The 22,500-nt window shown below is 40.9% G+C and overlaps 1 protein-coding gene across 1 annotated transcript in view; it reads left to right on the top strand.

The window, feature by feature from the left end:
• LOC149137121 (uncharacterized) overlaps positions 1-21,873 on the top strand; it is a 22,353-nt gene extending 480 nt beyond the window's left edge. Inside the window, exons 1-3 of the mRNA XM_089338452.1 lie at positions 1-2,658; positions 20,974-21,065; positions 21,534-21,873. The exon at positions 1-2,658 is cut by the window's left edge and continues 480 nt beyond it. Of these exons, the coding sequence (XP_089194578.1) occupies positions 1-2,658; positions 20,974-21,065; positions 21,534-21,873 (3,090 nt within the window). The remainder of the gene's footprint in view (positions 2,659-20,973; positions 21,066-21,533) is intronic.
• The last annotated feature ends 627 nt before the right edge of the window (positions 21,874-22,500 follow it).

Below are 22,500 nucleotides of genomic sequence, written 5' to 3'. Positions count from 1 at the left end.
ACACTTCAGTATCCACTTCTGTTTGTTTACGGTGAGGATGGCTACCACATCGGTATACAACAGCAACATCCACAAGATCGTCATGAATATCTGAACAAGCAAGTATCCTGCATGGACTTCTACTCATTCCGATTTATGACGCGAAACAACTCCTCTAATCACCTCCACCAGTCTCGAGATCTGTTTCATCAATTTGCAGTTGATATGTGTGCAAAAATAGAATCAGAGAGATTGTGTTTCATCAGATCACATCAACAAAAATTGCGCTCTGACAGCTACATCCATCTTCGAGATGCTATCAACAATGATGCTGCTCCAACAAGCATAGGAAGACCTTGCATCTTGCCTTCCACATTCACTGGAAGTCCCCGATATATGCATGAAAGAACACAGGATGCAATGACCTTTGTCCGCCATTACGGCAGGCCTGACTTATTCATCACTTTCACATGCAATCCCAAGTGGAAGGAGATTCAGGCCGAACTCTTCTTCGGTCAAAAGCCTAAAGACAGGCATGACATCCTCGCCCGAGTTTTCCATCTGAAATTAATTACTCTCATGGACCTCATCAAAAAAGGGCAAATCTTCGGACCCACACAGTGTGACATGTACACAATCGAATGGCAAAAAAGGGGCCTTCCACATGCTCATATCCTGCTTTGGCTCTCAGACATCGACAAGATAATCTCTGCAGAACTTCCTGATCCAGATTTAGACAAGGTATTATACGACATAGTTAAAGCAAACATGGTGCATGGTCCATGTGGGCGTGGATTCAACATTAACTCACCATGTTTGAAAGATGGCGTATGTTCAAAAAAGTTTCCAAGGAAGTTCCTACAAGCAACTCAGACAGGTGCTGATGGGTATCCATCATACAGACGGAGAAAACCACAAAACGGCGGTTTCACAGCAAATATAGGACAGCACGAGGTTGATAACAGATGGATTGTTCCCTACTGCCTACTCCTGTCAAAGATTTTCAATGCCCACATCAACGTTGAGTTTTGCAACTCCGTTAAGTCCATCAAGTATGTTTGCAAGTATATCAACAAGGGTTCTGACGCTGCAATGTTTGGACTTCAACAACAATACTGCCAGGATGAGGTAACACACTATCAGGTGGGACGCTACATAAGTAGCAACGAGGCTTTCTGGCGCATCTTTGGCTTTCCACTTCACCAACGACACCCCGCCATTCAACAGCTTGCAGTGCACCTAGAAAACGGTCAAAGAGTCTACTTCACCGATGCTAATGCTTCTCTGTTGGCAGAGCAACCAATGGATAGCACACTCACTGCATTCTTCAAGCTCTGTCAACTGGATCCATTGGCTCAAACCTTACTGTATCCACAGATTCCATCATACTACACATGGAATGGAAAAAAATGGAGACCAAGGAAAGCAGGTCAAAATGTTTGTGGATACCCTGGCATTAAGTTTGATACTTGCCTTGGACGAGTATACACAGTGCATCCCACTCAACAAGAGTGCTTCTACCTCCGCCTACTGCTGCATGAGGTCAGAGGCCCCACGTCTTTCCAGGCCCTAAAAACCGTTCATGGACATGTCTGCACAACATACAGAGAAGCCTGCTATCGACAAGGACTGTTGGAAGATGGTGCACAATGGGATGCAACTTTGGGAGAGGCTGCTTTATCAGAATCACCTAAAAGTCTCAGGGCACTGTTTGCAGTATTACTTCAGACATGCGAACTGTGTGATCCTGAAAATCTATGGCTCAAGTACAGGGACAACCTGGCTGAAGACTTTCACCGGCTCTATCTTGACATGGAGGGTATCAGCAATGAAGTTTACAATAAAACTCTCATTGACATTGAAGACAGAATTGCTACACTAGGTGGTAATGAATTGTCCACATATGGCCTGCCACAGACATTCAGGTCAGGGTCAAATAGCCTTCCCACTGCTGTCATTCGTAAAACATCTTACGACACCCAAGCGCTTTCAAACTACATTGCTGAAAACAAGCATAAATTACTTCCGGACCAGCTGCAGGCCTACACAACTATTATTAACAGTGTACGCCAACGTGATGGACGAATCTTCTTCCTCGATGCTCCTGGAGGGACAGGAAAAACATTTATAACAAAGCTTCTCCTTGCAGAAGTTAGGCAGCATCAGGACATTGCAGTAGCTGTGGCTTCCTCTGGGATTGCAGCTACTTTGTTACCCGGTGGCAGGACAGCACACTCGACTTTTAAACTCCCTTTAAATTTAGCAGCATCCGAGATGCCTTCATGCAACATCACCAAAAGCTCAGATCAGGGGCAGGTACTTAAAAGGTGTCATCTAATTGTCTGGGATGAATGCACCATGGCTCACAAGAGAGCTTTGGAAGCATTAGATAGAGCCCTGAAAGACATCCGAGACTGTCACGCTCCAATGGGAGGTGTTATGCTTCTGTTGTCAGGTGATTTCAGGCAAACTCTTCCTGTCATTCCAAAAGGCACTAGAGCAGATGAGGTCCAAGCATGCCTAAAGTCCTCTACCCTGTGGCATCATGTTACTATCCTCACTCTTAACACTAACATGAGAGCTCAGCTACACGGCGACCAAATGTCAAAAAAATTCGCACAGGACATTTTGACAATTGGTGATGGCAAGGTGCCTCTCGATGCTGCAGAAGAAATAGAAGTATGGCCATTTTGTTTTGTTGTTAATTCTGTAGATGACCTCAAACACAAAGTCTTTCCCAACTTTAAACAAAACTACCAAAATCACAATTGGCTATGTGAAAGAGCAATATTAGCTCCAAAAAACGTAGCTGTTACAAAAATTAATCAACACCTGATGCATTCTCTTCCCGGCAATCTTCAAACTTACAAGTCTGTTGATACAGTTCCACATACAAATGAAGTGGTGAACTATCCTCCTGAATTTCTCAATTCGTTGGAGCCTCTAGGACTACCTCCCCACATATTATCACTTAAAGTTGGAACGCCTGTTATGCTGCTCCGCAATCTGGAACCACCAAGACTTTGCAATGGAACACGACTCGTGATAAAGAAAATGATGTCACACGTTATCGAGGCTACCATTCTTTCTGGATGTGCAAAAGGGGATGACGTCTTTATTCCAAGAATTCCTCTTACTCCATCAGGAGCAGACATTCAGAAGACTACAAGTCCCCCTTCGTGTGACTTTTGCCATGTCCATAAACAAATATCAGGCTCAAACACTGTCTGTAGCTGGTCTTCTCTTGGAAGAGCCCTGCTTCTCACATGGACAACTGTATGTTGGCTGCTCAAGAGTGGGCAGCAAAAAAAACCTATTTGTATATGCTCCACAAGGGAAAACAAGGAACATTGTTTACAACGAGGTGTTATAATCACAACAGCAAGAAAGTATGTACATGATCACCTTCTTTTACGAAACTTCATTGACTTTCATATATTTATATTGATATACATATATATACGTGTGTTTGGGTGCGTGTGTGTATATACATCTCTATATATAAAGATGATGCGTAGTCTAGACGGCGTTTTTAGATTTCGTTACTCTCTTTAACCCGGGCAACGCCGGGTATTTCTGCTAGTATTAAATAAAACATACAAATAGATTCATTAATCAATTATTTTTTTGCTGAACAATATACATATTTTTAAAAAAGTAGTTATATTATTTGCCAAAACAAAATTAGTTTTAGGATTTGTTTCAAGTACAAAAATAAATCAAAGTAAAAAAAAATGAATAAACCCAAATAAAAATCAATGTGACGGATGTGCTTCTTTTCTTTTTTTACTGCATAACAAAGTAAACCTTGATATAATATTTGAAACTGCTGGACGTAAAGTGTCTTCTGTGCTTTTCAGCGTTGAACGATATTTGGTTTTAGTAAGGGTTAAAGCTTAAAAAGTCGTTTCGCATAGATATGTTGTGCTAAATGACATAAGAATATGTAATGCCATTTCAGAAATTGCGGGAAATTCAGCTTTAGCTCTGATCCAGAATTCAGTCAAAGATCTTTTTGTAAATTCAAGTTTCAAGTTTGAGTCAGTCGACAGCTCAACGAATTGCTTTTGGGCTGTATACAGCAGATGATTTATATCACTAATGTCAATTGGAAATGATTTCTGAATCCAAGATAACTTTTTGAAATTAAAATTCAATATGAAGTATATGCGAAACTGTGTTTGTAGGGTATTTAAGTGGTCTATAATAAATTGTTCCAATCAAATTTTTACAATTATTCTTTTCAATTATAAAATCGTCGATAACCGGAAGCATTTGGAATGAATCATTTTTCACTCCATTCTTCCAAATGTTCATCTTTTTTTATAAAACCCTCAGTTTTATCATTCGAAGTAAATATATCACTTTTCTTTCTTTGAAGAAACAAATTTAGATCGCTTAGTTTCTGAAAAATATGTAACAAATAGCATAAATTTGAAAGCCATAAGTCATTTTGAAAAAGAGCAGCAAGATCAGATTTTTGTTCGGTTAAAAAATATGATAATTTCGTCTTTTAACTACAAGAGTCTGTTTAAACTTCGCCCTCTTTACAGCCACCTTACTTCTGCGTATAATAAGTTTTTTTTGTATTCTGAGTCCATGTCTTTAAAGAGATTTGGAAATAAACGGCTATTAAGGGCACGGCTTTTAATAAAATTTATAATTTTGATAACATCCTGAAGCACATTGTTTAATTCCGGTGCTAATTTTTTTGCTGCAAGGGCCACTCGATGAATCATGCAACGTGTAAAAGTTACATGATTATAACCAGCAGCTTTAACAAACGATTTGAAACCAATATTTTCGCCCGTCATCACTTTTGCACCATCTGTACATACTCCAATATAAGTTTTCCATAGCTATAGTTTTTAAAAATTCGTCAACTTCACTATATATGTCTTTCCCTCTTGTATGTTCTGCCAAAGGCTGACAAAATAACAATTCTTTATTGGCGTTTTCTTTATAAATGTATCTGACGTATACTAACAATTGAGTCATTTTTGAAATATCAGTTGTTTTGTCCGACTGAATTGCAAATTTTGAGTTTTCTATAAGTATAGTAATAAGTTGCTCAAATTGGTCGTTGCTAATTTCAATAATTCTATTCGCGACAAAGGAATTTTCAGAATTTCATCACCATTCCGTGAAGTATTTCTACCATCTTCATAGCAGCAGGTAAAAACGTTCTTCCCCAATGGTGTATGGCTTTTTATTTTTAGCAATTAGATATGAAACTTCGTATGACGCTAATAGATATTTTTCGTTTATAATCATAAATATTCAAAATTTTGTTTTTCTATATTTGAAGATAAAAACAGTCTTTCAAAATATATCTTTTGTTTATTGACGTATGAGGGATGTTTGGATTCAAGATGCCTTTTTAAATTTGAGGGTTTCATACTCTCCACGGCCAAAACGTTATTGCAAATTAAACAAAGAGGTTGTTCCATACCATCGCTATTATTAAAAGTAAAGACAAATTGGAGAAATGACTCATCGTATTTTCTTCTTCGCATCTTAGGTGCCTCTCTCTGATTACTAGGTCCTGCTTGAACAGACTTTGTAGCATTGCCATCTGCGTCATTACTTTTGTTACACAAGTTCAACCATTTATCCATTCTTTTTTTTTTTTTTTGAAATATAAATGAAATGACGCTGTTGTATAGTTTGCCACCCATGAGGGAGCGGTACAGCCTGTGTCGAAACGATCGTTGTGATAAAGTTACCAGTATACTTTATCTTCCGTACCCATTGTTTATATCCGTATATATAAGAACTATGTAAGTTATATATATATATATATATATATATATATATATATATATATATATATATATATATATATATATATATATATATATATATATATATATATGAATGAGTATGTATATATGTATATATAATACAAAATGGCTGATAGTTAGCAAGGTGGGACAGACATAAGAAAGAAGAAAGCAAAGGACCACTGATGAGGTCACAGAAGTGTCACGAAAGAACTCTGGCCGAAATAGGATTAATGTAATGTAATGTAATATAAAGCTGAAGCAAATTAACACCAAATATACAGTGCGTGTGTTTTTATTGGCTAAACTGGCAATATGACCATCCCCAAGTACAACAACATATATATATATATATATATATATATATATATATATATATATATATATATATATATATATATATATATATATATATATATGAATGTATATTTGTGTATGTGTGTACGTGCGTGTGTGTGTGTGTGTGTGTGTGTGTGTGTGTGTTAGTGTATGTTTGTGTGTGTTTGTGTTTGTCCCCACCATCGCTTGATACCTAGTGCTGGTTTGTTTATTTCCGCATACATTAGCGGTTCAGTGAACGGAACTAATAGAATACGTACGATACTTAAAATAAGAACTGGGGTGGATTTACTCAACTAAATTTTTTAAGGCGAAGTTCCAGCATGAGCACCATGAATTTGACTGAAACAAGTGAAAAATAAAGATAAAAGAAGATGCTTTCGCAATGCAGAAGAACAGAGGCAACAGTATCTTATTGAAGGATGGTTTCGAAGTCTCTGTTCCTGAAATCGGCATAAGTGAAAGCGTAGTGTGTAGGTTATGTTTGGAAGATGCATGATTGGGGAATGTTAGGAGTGAATAAAAGGTAGTAACACCTACGTGAGAGTGGGCGTTGTTGGATGTGGTGGCAAGTAGATCATTGAAGTACAAAAGATGGACGTATAGGGAAAACCAGAGGTGACAGAGTGAAGAACAGAAAAAAAAAAGCTCTTTGTGGGCACGGTCGAAAGCTTTGGTAATAACTCGTGTAGGGTACATCGTCAGTTGATCTGATCCCACGGAGGCTGTACAAGTTGTAAGTTGTCCATTAATGAAAGCAGAGAGAAAGAGAGAGAGAGACAGACAGACAGACAGACAGACAGACAGACAGACAGACAGACAGACAGACAGAGACAGACAGACAGACACATAGATAGATGAACAGACATAAATTGAAGGTATTTGGAGGAGTCTTTGTTAATGGTTGTCTCTCTTATCTTAGAATTAAAAAAAAATTTTGGCACAAGGCCAGCAATTTAAGTCGATTACATCGACCCCAGTGTTCATCAGGTACTTATTTTATCGACTTTGAAAGCATAAAAGGCTAAGTCGACTTTGGCTGAATTTGAAATCAGAACGTAAGGCTGGACGAAATACCGTTAAGCATTTTGCCCGGCATGCTAATAATTCTATCAGCTAACCGCCTTATTACCTAAGAAATATTGCGAGTGCGATAAGACAATAGTTAACAAGGACAGAGGAGTTGTGCCTCTAGCGTATGAGACGCACTGTGGCATGTTTCCCAATAGATCCTTATATTTGTTGAGTTTGGGGAATAGCTGTAAACTGTAATGTATGAGAGTACTGGAAGGGACAGTATTTGACTGGCGATCTTGTTGGATTTAAGCAACCGTGAGTATTTTCGCATATGCCGTGTGCATGCAAGATGGCGAACTTGTGTGGAAGGGAATAGATTTGGAGGAAATTTATCTATTAAAGTTAGCTGCAAGCGACAACGAAGTTGAAAGATTTCCCCACAGAACCATTACTGTGATGGAATGAAGAGAGAAAAGGATATTTATTTTGGCAAAGGATATTCTTTTTGGCAAAGGATATTCGTTTTTGGCAAAGGAGCAAAAGGCTTGACTGTATGTTGCGAAACGGGACAGCTAGGGAGATAGGACAACAGCAGTGGAGCTAGAATGTGTACTATCTGGGACACCCTTAACTATGATGGCTAAAACAAAATTATGAACCAAATGGTTCTAAACTGGGGTCCATATAAAATTTTGTTGTTAAAATTTATGTTCAAATAATTGGTTATACTTCTACAATATACAAAATATTTTTTACTTTTTATATAATCTATAATAATAAAAGCGAAATTCTGTCTGTCCGTCTGGAACCCCTGTATCTCAGCCTACATTTGCTCTACATAAACATGTTATACCTTTTTGAAATCATAATGATCTCGGGATTGAAAATCTGCTCTTCATTTGGTTCTTGAGCATTCAGTATTGGGTTGCTATTTCTAGCAGGTAAAGTTTGGCTGATTCACGCCATCTTGGTGGCGTCTGTCAGATGGCATCAAAGATCAAGGGGGAGGTAAAAGACATTCGCTTCATTAATTTTACGTCAAGATAAGAACTTTGGAACAAATTGGCCAACAGTTGGAATTCAGCTTGGGACTGGAACAATAGAATGGTTGCATTACAGAATTAATTCTCGTCCGTACTTAACTTGTGATCAAACACCAAAACAGTAGCAACCGTAGACACGAGAACAGAACCAGCAACACTGCCACCATCGCCATAGTTAACAACACTAGCAACAATAGCAATAACAGCACCAGCGGCAGCATTAGCAGTTCCCCTGACGGCAACAACACCAACATTAAACAACAACAGCAGCATCGCCATCAGCACCAGCATTACCAACAGCTTCCCTAACGTCCATAGTAGCTGTTATATGGACTGTTAGATATGTAATTCGTCTGACGTTCCGTGTGTCACTGCGGTTTGTCTGAGTTCATTGTTTCATTGTTGTTGTCTTGTGGGACTGTCGTAGTAAAATGTCATTGATATATATATGGCGGACATGACTTTTGTTTATTCATAACGAACATTGGGTGAATGCGTTCTTTGTATGTAATTGAACAATAAATGTAATAATTAAATTGTATAACTCGTTGTGTTATCTCTGCGAGTCACCCGAGGGAAACATAACAGAGTTTATTGGCGTCGCCGGTAGGATACATGCTTACTTTACCGTAAAATTATTCATCGTAAAAACAATGGCTGAAAAACAGACAGTAGAACTTATTAAATTGTTTAGGGAACAAATGGACAAGCAAATGCAACAACATCAGAGAGATATGGACGCTCTTTTAAAACTGTTTGGTGCTCGACAAGTTGAAGGCGATTCTAGTGGCTATTTTTCAGCTGCTTCAACAACAGTGTCGATTCCACCATTTGCTGCATTTGATTCAGCAACAGAACTATGGCCTGATTACTGGTCAAGATTCCGTACGTTTGTGGCTGCTAATGCTGTACCTGAAAAACGCATGGCACAAGTGTTCCTGACCAATCAGACCGCTACTGTTTACAAGCAACTTGCTAATCTGGCTACCCAACAAAATCCGCCTAAAGATATCAACAACTTGATAATGGACGAAATCGTTGACTTCATGAAGGAACAGTTCGACCCAAAACTTTTCATTGTGAGAGAGCGTTTCAAGTTTTGGAGTGATATGCAGCGGAAGCCAGGCGAAACTCTCCAGGAGCTGGCAGCACGTATACGCCAGGATGCAGCTACCTGTGATTTTCCAGCGATCACCAACCCACAGGATGAAGCTCTGAGACAGAGATTCATATGTTCGGTTAACAATGAAGCGGTTCTGAAGGCGCTTTTTAAGATAAAAGACTCAGAACTAGATTTTGCCCGTGCTGTCCAGGTTGCCATTGAGACTGAAGACGCAGCAAAGGTTGCAAAAGAAACTGTATACGGTTCCAAAACCAAGCAGGTGTACAAGGTCCAGCAGAACAGGAATAAGAGTCCTCAAAAGAAACATCAGCAGTCTTATTCCACAAACCAGGAGAAATGCTACCGATGTGGAAAGGCCCACAAAGCAACAGACTGTCCTTTCAGGGAAACCAAATGTCATTTTTGTGATAAAAAGGGTCATTTGCAAGCGGTGTGTAGGAAAAAACAACATCAGCAACGCAATGGCCATTCACAAACTCCCGTGAAAAGAATCACAAAAGCTGAGCTAGTCAAGGCGATCCTAGGTGAAGTTTCCCGAGACACTCACAGTTTAATTGTGCCAGTAACAATCCAGAACAGACTGTTCACAATGGAATTGGACACTGCTACTACAGGCAATTTTGTTTCCTTGTCAGTCTGGAAACAACTTGGAAGACCAAAGCTGCAAGATGTCAAGCATCGCTATGAATCTGCCAGCAAGCACAACCTGCCTGTTCTAGGAACTTTCATGGGCCAAACCAAGGATCCAACAACTGGTAAGCAGGATCTTATACCTTACATAGTCACCAAGATCTCTGATCTTAATTTGCTGGGTCGGAATGCTATCCAGACTCTGGGAATTTCCGTAGACACTGCTCTAGGTTTGAAAAGCATAGACAGCCAAGCTAAGAGGGAAGGTGCAGAAGGGATGTATCCAAAGACCTCAAGCGAGCCCTATGTTTCCCTGCAGCAAGATTGTCACAACATGTGTGATGAATTTCCAGATCTTTTCAAGCAAGAATTGGGATGTCTCAAGAACTTTGAACTGGAAGTGAAGTTCAAATCGGACGCAACACCAGTCTTTCACAAGGCACGTCCGGTCCCATATGCTCTTCGTGATGACCTGGCCAAAGGTTACGAAGAAGGCATCGCCAAGGGAATCTGGAAGCCTGTTCAATTCAACGAATACGGAACGCCAGTGGTACCGATTCGTAAAGCACACGCTTCAAGCAACCTGAAGCCCAAACTACGGATTTGTGGTGACTACTCTGTGGGAATTAATGACCAACTTGCTGATCACCGTCATCCAATGCCACTCCCTGCTGAACTGATGCAGAAACTCGGAGGTGGATTCGGATATACAAAGATAGACCTTGCTGATGCCTATAATCAGATCAAGCTGGCTCCAGAAAGTCAACGCAGACTCGCACTCAGCACTCACCGTGGAGTACTCCTGCAACAACGACTCCCTTTCGGAATCAAGTCAGCACCTGGTTACTTTCAGGAGATCATGGAAAACCTGACCCATGATCTACCTGGAGTGGCAGTCTTCCAGGATGACATGCTCGTCAGTGGGAAAGATGCAAACAGTCACCTAAACAACCTAAAGTGTCTGCTCACACGTCTAAGCGACAATGGACTCAGATGTCGCCGTGAAAAGTGCCAGTTTGCACTACCCAGTGTAGAATACCTTGGACACATTTTGTCGGCTGAAGGGATCACTAAGGGATCCAAAGTCGAAGCAGTCTTAAAGATGCCATCTCCAACGAACGAATCAAGCTTGAAATCTTTCCTAGGTTCAGTTCAGTTTTATGGAAAGTTTATCCCAAACCTAGCCAGTATAGCAGAGCCACTCTATTGCCTTACAAAAAAGTCAACTATTTGGAAGTGGGGAGATGAGGAACAGTCAGTTTTTGATCACTTGAAAAATGTACTTTCATCAAGTCAAGTTCTGATACACTTCGATCCAAACAAAACTTTGGGATTGGCTTGCGACGCATCAAACGTTGGTATTGGAGCAGTCCTGTTTCACCGCTATCCTGATGGAAGCGAGCGCCCAATATCCAATATGTCCAAGACTCTCACTTCTGCACAGCGTAACTACAGTCAAATTCAAAAGGAAGCCCTAGCTATCATATTTGGCTTGCAGAAGTTTTACCAGTATTTGTACGGTCGTAAATTCGTACTCGTGACTGACCACAAGCCACTGACATCACTATTCACTCCGAGGAAAGGGACGCCACTTCTCGCTGCTAACAGACTAGCACGATGGGCCCTGTGGCTGAACCAGTTTGACTACACCATTGAATATCGGAAATCAGCAGATCATGGCAATGCTGATGCCCTCAGTCACTTGCCATTCGGTGATGACAACGACTTTGACAGAAAGGAAAATGGTGAAGACATAGACATGGTGTGTGCCATCAAAGCTCTTAGTATTCAAGTCCAACCTGTGGATGCTAATCTCCTCCGTCAAGAGTCAGGGAAAGATCCAGTGATATCTACAGTGATGCGCTACGTCCGTGAAGGCTGGCCACCAAAGAACATGGAGATCAATGACGAAGTCAACAAGTTCCGGAAGTTATCAAACTCACTTAGTATCTGTCATGGATGCCTTATACATGGATCTAGTGTTGTGATTCCACATAGCTTGCAGCCAAAGATCCTCAATCTTCTGCATCTCGGACACTTTGGCATGGAACGCATGAAACAGCTAGCAAGAACTGCTGTATATTGGCCTGGTATCGATGCTGCTATAGAGATAGCCAGTCGACGATGTGATTCATGTAACGAACATCAAAGGCAGCCATCTAAGCCTCCAGTTCACCCATGGATGTTACCAGAAAAGCCGTGGAGCCGCTTACATCTGGACCATGCAATAAATTTTATGGGTAGAGATTGGCTGGTGATCACAGATGCTTATTCCAAGTACCCATGCATTCATCCTACTTCCTCCACGTCTTCCAAAACCACTTTAAATCTGCTTGAGGAAGACTTTGCGCACTTCGGATTTCCTCACACACTGGTCACCGATAATGCACCAACTTTTACGTCTGAGGAGTTCCAGAGCTGGTGCAAAGAACGCGGGATCACACACCTGACAGGGGCACCTTACCACCCAGCTACCAACGGAGCAGCGGAACGTTTGGTGCAAACCTTCAAACAAGCTCTGAGGAAGTCTTCTCTTCCGCCGACACGAGCACTTCAAGAATTCTTGATGCAGTACCGGAGAACACCGACATCCTGTGGATTCTCTCCGAGTGAACTTTTGAATCACCGGCAGATACGAACAAGGATTGATTCTCTGCTGCCATCGCCAGCACATATTGCTCAAGGCAAACAGTCTAAGGAAGCACATAAGTCTCAGGTGACTCCAAACTCGGCTGATGTCGCTAAAGTTACCAGGCAGTACAAGGCCGGAGATCCTGTGTATGCACTATACTATGGACCTCGCCGAGACAAAGATCCCCGATGGGTACCAGCAATCATTAAGAAGTCATTGGGTACTCGCTGCTTTAACGTGAAGGTCATTCCTCATGGCCCGATGTGGAGACGACACTGGGAACAGCTGCGACCGCGGTACACAACTGAGGAAGACAATGAACCTGGTGATGCAGAAAACATTGTATTTGAATTTGCAACAGATCACCCGATGGAGATCTCGGAAACTGTGCCACTAACTCAAAGACAAACCAGACCCAAAACCATGTTACCCGTTCCAGAGTATGGACCAGACAACCCAAGACGGTCCAAGAGAACCCGTAAAACCCAAGAGAGACTTTGCTGTTGATACTTCTTGTGTAGCATCAATTTCAGTGGGGAGGTGTTATATGGACTGTTAGATATGTAATTCGTCTGACGTTCCGTGTGTCACTGTGGTTCGTCTGAGTTCATTGTTTCATTGTTGTTGTCTTGTGGGACTGTCGTAGTAAAATGTCATTGATATATATATGGCGGACATGACTTTTGTTTATTCATAACGAACATTGGGTGAGTGCGTTCTTTGTATGTAATTGAACAATAAATGTAATAATTAAATTGTATAACTCGTTGTGTTATCTCTGCGAGTCACCCGAGGGAAACATAACAGTAGCAAACCTGACAACCCCTATAGCAGCAGATGCAGGTCCAGTACACCGCCAGCTATAACGGCAATAACAGCAGCAGAAGCGATAGTGGCCCTAGCAGAAACACAAGCGGTTGTCACATTCGGTAATAGTGTCTAACGGTTGAGTTGATTTTTATGTATTTCCCTGAAGAGAAGATTACATCTTTCTCAACATCATTCATTCCTTTGGAATGAACCAATTGTAATCTTCGAAACATATGTTGGAAATTTAAAAAATCATTTAACACATGCGTATAACTCCATTTGTTTAATCTTCTATATATTTATTCAAAATACCTCAAATTAACAGGGAGTTATTTTGTGAACTTTGCTACCCTGGTAACTATTAACCAATTTATTTTGTCAGAGTTAATTGTTAACTAACTAAGAGGAAGTAAATACATATAATATATATATATGTATATATGTATATATATATATATGTGTGTGTGTGTGTGTGTGTGTGTGTGTGTGTGTGTGTGTGTGTGTGTATATACACATACATACATACATATATATATATATATATATATATATATATATATATATATATATATATATATATATATATGAGACTGTCAGAATGATGTGGACGCCTCTGATGAGAACCTAATAAGATTCGAAAATCGATTAAGGTTGTTTATCATTTTTTCAGTCTGCGGAGAAATGGCTAAAATTTGCCGTTTATAATTATGCCATATCTTACGCATAAGGGGGATATCGAACAAATCAAGAAATTTTCGACGCCGCAGCCCCCCTATTACAATGCGGTACTGGCGTCCAGTGGGTTTAAGGATCGCATCTTCTAAGTGCCGGGCCCTAGCACCCACAAAAGGAAGCCGGAGCGTCATTTGATTTACCCCTACCGTTTCACTCAACTTCAAGGCTTGAATGGGAAGACTATTCCTCAGGTTATTAGAGAAACATTTCATGCAGAGACACAGGTACGGACGTTTATTCAATAGACACAACCTAAGGGTCTCCTTTAGTTGCGTACCCAACATGAAAACATCCATAAAACGCGGGAGGAGGTCGGTTACTCATGTAGGTAGTACAATGACTGCCCAGTGGTGGGAGGAGGAGCAATGCGAGGCTGAGGGAGTCATTTATGAGGCTGTGGTGATACCCAAACCAAGCAACAATATCTCTAAACCCGGAGCCAGCCGAAGATGCACCAGAAATGTGAACACAACCAACACTCAAGCCTGGAAATATACTGAGTCAGCCGGGACTGCCTTCAAGTAGCGCCTGTACAACCACAGGTCCTCTTTCAGGATTCCGGAAAGACGATTCGTCACATCCCTGGCAGACCACGTGTGGCGCCTCAAAGATGAAGGGACCCCATGCAATATCAAATGGAGGATCATGGAGCCGCTGGAATCCTATATTAACGGGAGCGGACGCTGTAAGCTTTGCTTAGCTGTGCGAGCAAGGATCCTCAAAGACTCCCTGGAACCTTGATTATTGAATACACGGCAAAAAATTTGCAACCCCTGCATCCATTTCAAATGTTATCTGCTGCAAGAATGGTATTCCCAATTCATCGATTAGATCTGCAAAGGTCTTTACGAGGTAAAAGCAACATAGAGGTGGAGTTTCCCCGTTCCCCTTTTTGACCCACATGAACTGGTCTACGGAAGATAACTCGTCCTCGCTAACCCGGATTTTTTATTTTTTATTTACTTACTAACTGACCGTAACGGTTTTCTACCTCCGAGGTCTGAAGAACTATATGGCCTTCGATTTTAGAGTCTGACGAGTCTTCCATGGAGCTAAGCCCTTTATGGATGCGAAACCATTAGTCATTCTATGACCAGACGTATACTTAACTGCATATAAGAATACTATTGCTCTGAGCTTTAGAGTGTGCTTTTTTTTCGGATTTATGATGCGCAGATGATATATATATATGTATATATATATAGAGAGAGAGACAGACAGATAGATAGATAGATACATACATACATACATACATACATACATACATACATATTTATTACCTCCATCATCCTAATTCTTCTATTTTAACCCTTCATCATTGCCTTTAGGACTCGCTCTACTCATCATCACACCATATCCCCTCTCCCGAACAAGACCTTTTCTTCACTGTTATGAACAAAACGTGTCTATCCTTTCTTTACCTTTCCTTCTAATAATAGTTCCTTCTCTATTCATTTCCCCGCCATCTTTTCTCCTGCTTCCCTTCTCTCTCTCTCATTATTCGTCTATAAAACATTTTGTATTAAACTTTAATTAATCGGGCAGCAAATGTCCCTCCTTCACCTTCAATTTTTTAAACATGTTCCTTTTCATCCCTCTCTCTCTCTTTCTCTTTTATGTATCTCGCTCTTTTACGCACACGCACACACACATACACACACATTTCTCTCCCTGTTTCTACTCTATTTTCTTTACAATACAACTTAATCACTTCTCACCGCTTTATACACGGTAAAAAAAAAAATCTTCCACCACCACCACCATCATCAGTACTACAACCAGCAAGAAAAAGGTACCACGAACGCCACCTCCTCGAAAACTCCCACTACGTACATCCAGATCAGAACCACCACCACCACCACCATCACTACTACTACTATAACCACCAGCAAAAGAGCCGCCACCACAACCTCTACCACCTTCACCGCCAACATAAAAACGATACAGGTTTAATCATCAGCAGTATCAAATGCTTGTCTGAGGTGATTTGATCTGCTAAAAATAGCAGCCAAATCTCAATCAAATTTTATCTACTGTTTCAGAAATGGAAGGTTACATTTGTTATGTAGTACTGAATGCACTATGTCTGAAGTAAAGATTAATGGTCACGGTTGTAAGCCTTTAGTTATAAATCTGCTCATTTAGGGGTGACCTAGGGCTAAATCACAACAGTAATGACAAGATGCCAAAAAAAAAAGCCTCCACGAAGTGACTCAATTTGCTACAAATAGCAGCCAAATCACATTGAAATCATACACTGATCTCCTGGAAAAGGAAGCACACATCGGAGAATATAGTACTAGATATTGAAAAAACGAGATGGTCACGACTAGGGAGCCTGTGATTATAAACATGCTTGATCAGGCTTGACCCGGGGTTCAAACAACAGTTCTAACATCCGAGCAGACAGGAGAGTCTTTGTACGGTTGCTCGTCATGCTAGAAACAGGAAACCAAATTACTCTCTAATCAATAAGTAAAAGAACATGGTAAATTATTTAAGCTCCACAAATTCTTAAACCCACAGTCGTTCATGGCTGGCGTTCTTTTGAATAGGTCTAGTAGAGTCGTTGACCTGGGGTTAAATACTTGCGATAACCATATGTCCATCAGATCATTGTATCGCTTTGATTAAGTAACAAGGTACTGAATAATATTCTAGATACACTAAAATTTGTGGGACGGGCTGGTCACTATTGGAACACCTTTGATCACCTTTAAATCGGAGGTTTACTGACAGCAAAAGAATCAGTACGTACTTTCACACTCTTAGAAACAGCAGCCAAATATCGCTCAAACCACACCCTATTACCTTAAAACCATTGCTTGATATTGCTCTTGATACACTGAACAAATACACTCGCAAAAAAACGAGATGGAATGGTCTCGGCCAGAATACTTTTGAATGTCGGTAAGCTGATGAGCATTGATCTATAGCTAAACCAAAAAAAAAACCCAGCTATCCTCTAATATTTACCACCATTTTTATTTTCTTCTTCGTTCTCACCACCATCATTGACACCAGTATCACTCCCACTACTTTTATACATTTACTCTCCCTCGCCTCCCGCTGCTAACAATATGGTGACTGCTACATGTTTATTTTTAACTTAGTACAACATAGCTTTATTAACTGCTTGTTTTCCTTTCTTTCACAATCATTCCTTTAGTCTTTTGCTTTCTCCTTCCTTCCCACTACATTAATTCGTTCGTTGCGGACCCATTAATCTCCAATCTCATTTTCTTCAGTTTTTCCTTACTTTTTTTTCTCAAGTTTCTTTTTTCTCATTCCTTTCCCTCCATATTTAACAATATCTCTCTCTCTTCATCCACCTTACCTTCAACGTATTTTTCTTTCCTCTTCATATAATCATTCTCTCCTTTTCTATATATTTATACCCACTCCAATCCGTCTTTCCTTTCACCCATCTTTCTCTTCCTTCATTCTTCCCCGCTTAATCTTACTAATTGTCTTTCCATAGTTTTATTTTTCTCTGCTGCTTCCTTACTCTTTAATTATCTTTCCCTTTTTCAAATCTCTCTTTGTATCATTCACAGCTACGAAGGTTTTTCTTTCGTCTCTTCTTCATACTTAGGCTTTCCCTATTTATCTAGCTCGCTAATTTTCTTACCTCCTACTCATCATCACCACCACCACCACCACCACCATCAGCAGTAGCAGCAGCATATTGAGAATATTCAATAACTTTCTCCTTTCCTCTCTCTCCTTCTCTCCGTTTTTCAGATATCTTTTGCTCTTTTTCCCATCCAAATCTAAAACGGTTTCCTTTCTTTTCTTTATTTCTTTTTCTTTTTATTTTTGGAACCCTCGCCTTCTCCTTCACAGTTCCATTGCTGACGTGGCGAAAGCTGACTCACTGATATTAGGTCACATGACGTCACGTGACATAATAGGTTAACTCTTTTAATGCTTCCTATTTTTGTAGCATATATCGTTGGCAGAGTGGAAACGGTAGAAAGGAAGGGGAGAGGAAGAAGGAAACCACCAGAGACGTAATCGGAGGGAGAAGTGTTAGGTAGAGGAAGGAAAAGGGAGCGTGATGGAGTAAATGAGTGGCAAGAACTAAAGTTAGAAAGAGAGAGTGAGAGGAAGAGGAGGTAAAGAGTAAGAGGAGAAGATTGGCGAGAGTAGGAGGGAGTGAGTGCGAAGGGAACCAGAAACAAGAAGGAATGAGGAAAATGAGAGGGGGAGTAATGAAAAAATGAAAACATGAGAGGAAAAGAGAATGAAAGAGTGGTGGAGTGATAGTAAGGAGTATCTGAGGGGGAAGGAGGTAACAAGAAGCGGACAATGACCTCTTGGCAAATATTCAAGTTGCATCAATAGTTCCAGCTTCGATGACGACGACGACGATGATGATAGCGGTGAGGATGATGGTGCTGGTGATGATGATGATGATGTTGGTGAAGATGATGGTGGTGGTGATGATGGTGGTGAAGATGGTGTTGATGGTGGTGGTGGTGGTGGTGGTGATGGTGGTGTTGGTATGGGTGGTGATGATGATGGTTATATGAATTGTAGTGATAACTAAGTAGTAGTAACGGTAGTAGTAGTAGTGTAGTAGTGATAGTAGTAGTAGCAGAAGCAGCAGCAGCAGTAGTAGTAGTAGTAGTAGTGGTAGTAGTAACGGTAGCGGAGGTGGTGGCCGTTGTGATGGCGATGTTGGTGGTAGTAATTATTCAGTGGAGCCAATAAAGAACTACTCTTACTACTACTACTACTACTACTACTACCACCACCACCACCACCACCACCACTACTACTACTACTACTACTACTACCACTACTACTACTACTACTACTACCACCACCACCACTACCACTACTACTACTACCATTACTACCACCACCACCACCACCACTACCACTACCACTACTACTACTACTACTACTACCACCACCACCACCACTACTACTACTACCATTACTACCACCACTACCACTACTACTACTACTACCACTACTACTACTACTACCACTACTACTACTACTACTACTACTACTACTACTACTGAAATAATTGATATATCAGTAAATCGGGGTAATCTCAGCGGTGTTATTGTTAATGCTGTTGTAATTAGAAATACGAGGCAGTGGTAGTTGTTTAATAAACTGTTAATAGTGGTGGTGGTGGCAGCTGTGGTGGTGATGCTAGTGGTGGTAGTGATTGTAGTGGTTGTGGTTGTTGTTGTTGCGGTGGTGGTGGTGATGGTGGTGGTGGCGAAGGCAGAGGCGGTGGCGGCAGTGATGGCACTGATGGTGATGATGGTAATGTCGCTATTTAGAGTTTTAACTGTGTTGTTTAATCCCAGCGGCGTTCCAGTCACGACCATCTCGTCTAATTTTCAGTCATAAATATATCTTTATCGAGAACTACGTTATCCCTGAGTCTTTTGTAAAGACTGTAGGTTGTGATTTGAGGAAGATTTAACTTCTGTTTCTAGCATGTTGGGCATCTACTTAAGGCTCTTTTGCTTCATGTTGATATTGGATGATGGTGGTGGTGGTGGTAGTGGCAGCGGCGGCGGGGTGGTAGTGATGTTGGCTGTGGTTTATTCAATTGTCTATTCCAATAGCAAATGGTGGCAAAGGAGGGGAAGATAGCAATGGCGGTATTGTTGCAAGTTAGTGTTAGTGGTGGTAGGAGGTGAATCGAAAATCATGTTGGTTTGTAACGTTTTCTTTTTATTAGTAATCGTTGGCAGTAGTAATGGTGATTTCTTTGTTACTGATAGTGATTGCCGTTTACTCCGTCGTTTTCGTATCGTTGTCATCTACCTAAGTACTTACCCGACTCGAAGTTGTCTAACATCTGTCTGTGATCAGACGAAAACTTGCTTCCAGTGAAATATAGCCGCCATGTTGATATGGCTGCTAGCTAGTGAAATAGAACCGCCAGGTTGATATGGCTGGCTGCAAGCTAGTTTTGGCCGCCATCTTGAAATAGCAGTAGGCTATATCTATCTCTGTTAACGAAAGTCGGGATGCGTGGCGTTCAGTTATTCCATAAATGAAAAATGCATTAAATATTACAAAATGTACACGAAAGACAGACACAAGGACCCTAATTCTTCCTCAATTATCGATCAAAAATGCTAATACCCAGTTCCGTGCCTTTAACCACAAGACTGGGAACTTCGTATATCGGCGGCATCCGCAAGATTTGGGTAGAATTAGGGCTCGAGCAAACAAAACAATACAGGGTGGACGTAGGAAAGTTAAGAAAAGTAATTTGAAACGATAGATGAAGACAACAAATAAAGCCTTTCGGCCAAACACGAGAATGAAGGTTAACGCCTGGAAGATATCCTCAAATGGATATATATATAAAAAAAAAATATTAGTTAGAAAGGAGAAAAAATTAACCAGCATGCTAGGTGTCTGGTGGCGAAAAGGCAGAGAATAGAAAATTAGTCACGGGTCACATGTAGACAGCAGATAGAAGGGAAGGAGAATGAGAGAGGAGAGAGGGAGAGAGAGAGAGAGAGAGAGAGAGCGAGAGAGAGAGAGAGAGAGGAAGAGAGAGAGAGAGAAAGAACAGGGAATGGAAGGGAGAAAGTCTACAATTAAGTGTGAGAAGACGAGAGAGATGGAGAGAGATGGAGAGAGAGAGAGGAAGTAGGGATGCTAGAAAAGGAATATTAAGACAAGAAAGAAAGAAAGAAAGAAAGAGTCGCAAATAATATATTCAAACTTACTGTTAACAAAAGTCGGTGAAATCTTTATTCAGCTAAGACCTTGGTGCAGGCAGGAACTGCAGAGTGTCCGCCAAAATTCTTGCTTGTATTAATTACGTACCATTATATCTAACTTTTAAATCCCGTTTTGTTCAAATTTCTTGTTCGACAAAACAAATACCAGTCATATAACGATGTCACATCGACGACTTTACCTCACATTCAAAATATTTCTGCATTCGAGATGAAAAGGGAGCCTCTACGCGATCACCCGATGTAACCGGCCAACCACCTTCAAATCTCACTGCATTCTAATTATCGGTTTCTGTCAAGGGCTGTGGTCATGCTAGGGTACCGCCATTTTAGCGATTTTGGAAAAAGTGTGCCCTACTGTATTTTTTTTTTTTAAATCATTCATTGGAAAATGAGTAGATCGATTTTCCCTCGGAACAAGCTGAACTATGCAGAGGTGGAGTGTTGAGAAAGGGTTATAACAGTCACTGAAACGTGGGGAGCAATGACTAGCTGCATGAGGGACAAATCGACTAGTTTGAATTATATACCATACGCATCTTACTATATGCCACTTTTTAGGCCACCTTTTGACAGATACCTACCACAACACACAGCAGAACGGAAAAATTCCCATTTCTGTGAGCCGTGGAGTAGTGGCTCTACTGAGAAAGGACTCGAACAAAGTGGACCACATTGGTAATTTTCGTTTCATAACTCTACAACATTCAGAATTCAAGACTTTGGCCAAAGTGTTAGCGAAGAAGTTGACATTGTTCTCGATGGTTTTCTCGGTGATGCACAAACATGCTCCATTCTGAAGAGATTTATCTTCGACAATCTCCACTTTATGCGATACATAGTACAGTGGGTGGGTAAAGGAGCTGGCATGGATCGGGCTTCGATCAGTTTAGATCAATTGAAAGCTCTCGATATGGTTGACTATCAATACCTGGCGGCTGTCATCATGGCAGCTGGTTTCGGTCGCGTCTCCTGTGGTTGGCTCGCCGCTATTAACAGTAACACCTACTCAGTGGTTAGAATAAATGGCCATCGGAACCACTCAACATAATGCCTTCTGTTCATCAAGGTTCTCTCCTCTCTTCTTTCTGCATGGAATGACTCTTGAACCATTACTGTGAAACTAGAGATATTGACGGACATCCTGCATGAACTGTAATGTGGAAGATCTGTATTGCCAAATGTGGATGACGTCACCGTAATAGAGTCGGACCCCGAGCACATCAAAGTAATCGACACTGTACTAAGGAAGTACGAGGCAGTGACAAAAGTTAAAGTTAACGAAAAAAGTCAGGAAGCAACACGTCCATGACATCCAACAGCATCGTGGAGCGCTGGACGGATGGACCGTTTAAATAGACTGAGGACTGGTTTTGGTCCAGAACTTCAAATGGAGATGATTTGTCACAATGTAACAAGCAGGGTGGCCTCTCTTACTCAGGAATAGGATGAGAAAAAGCTGTCCCTGAATGGTCAGGCACAAGTGGAAAACATTACATCGTCTTCGTTATATATTACCGCTTGACCGTCGAGCCATGCCCCAGTCCACTGACGGACTAGAGCATCTGTTCTTCCATTTCTACGGAGGGGACGCGTTCTATAGGTCAGGTGCTCGATTTACTTTCAACACCCGCCGAGTGGGAAACGGCACGTCATGGTTGATTGATGGTGCACAGAC

Source organism: Octopus bimaculoides, chromosome 2 (assembly GCF_046866305.1).
Source record: "Octopus bimaculoides isolate indiv1 chromosome 2, ASM4686630v1, whole genome shotgun sequence".
Classification (NCBI taxonomy): Eukaryota; Metazoa; Mollusca; class Cephalopoda; order Octopoda; family Octopodidae; genus Octopus; species Octopus bimaculoides.
Note: the sequence above shows the minus strand (reverse complement) of the source record. Positions and strands in the feature narration are given on the sequence as shown.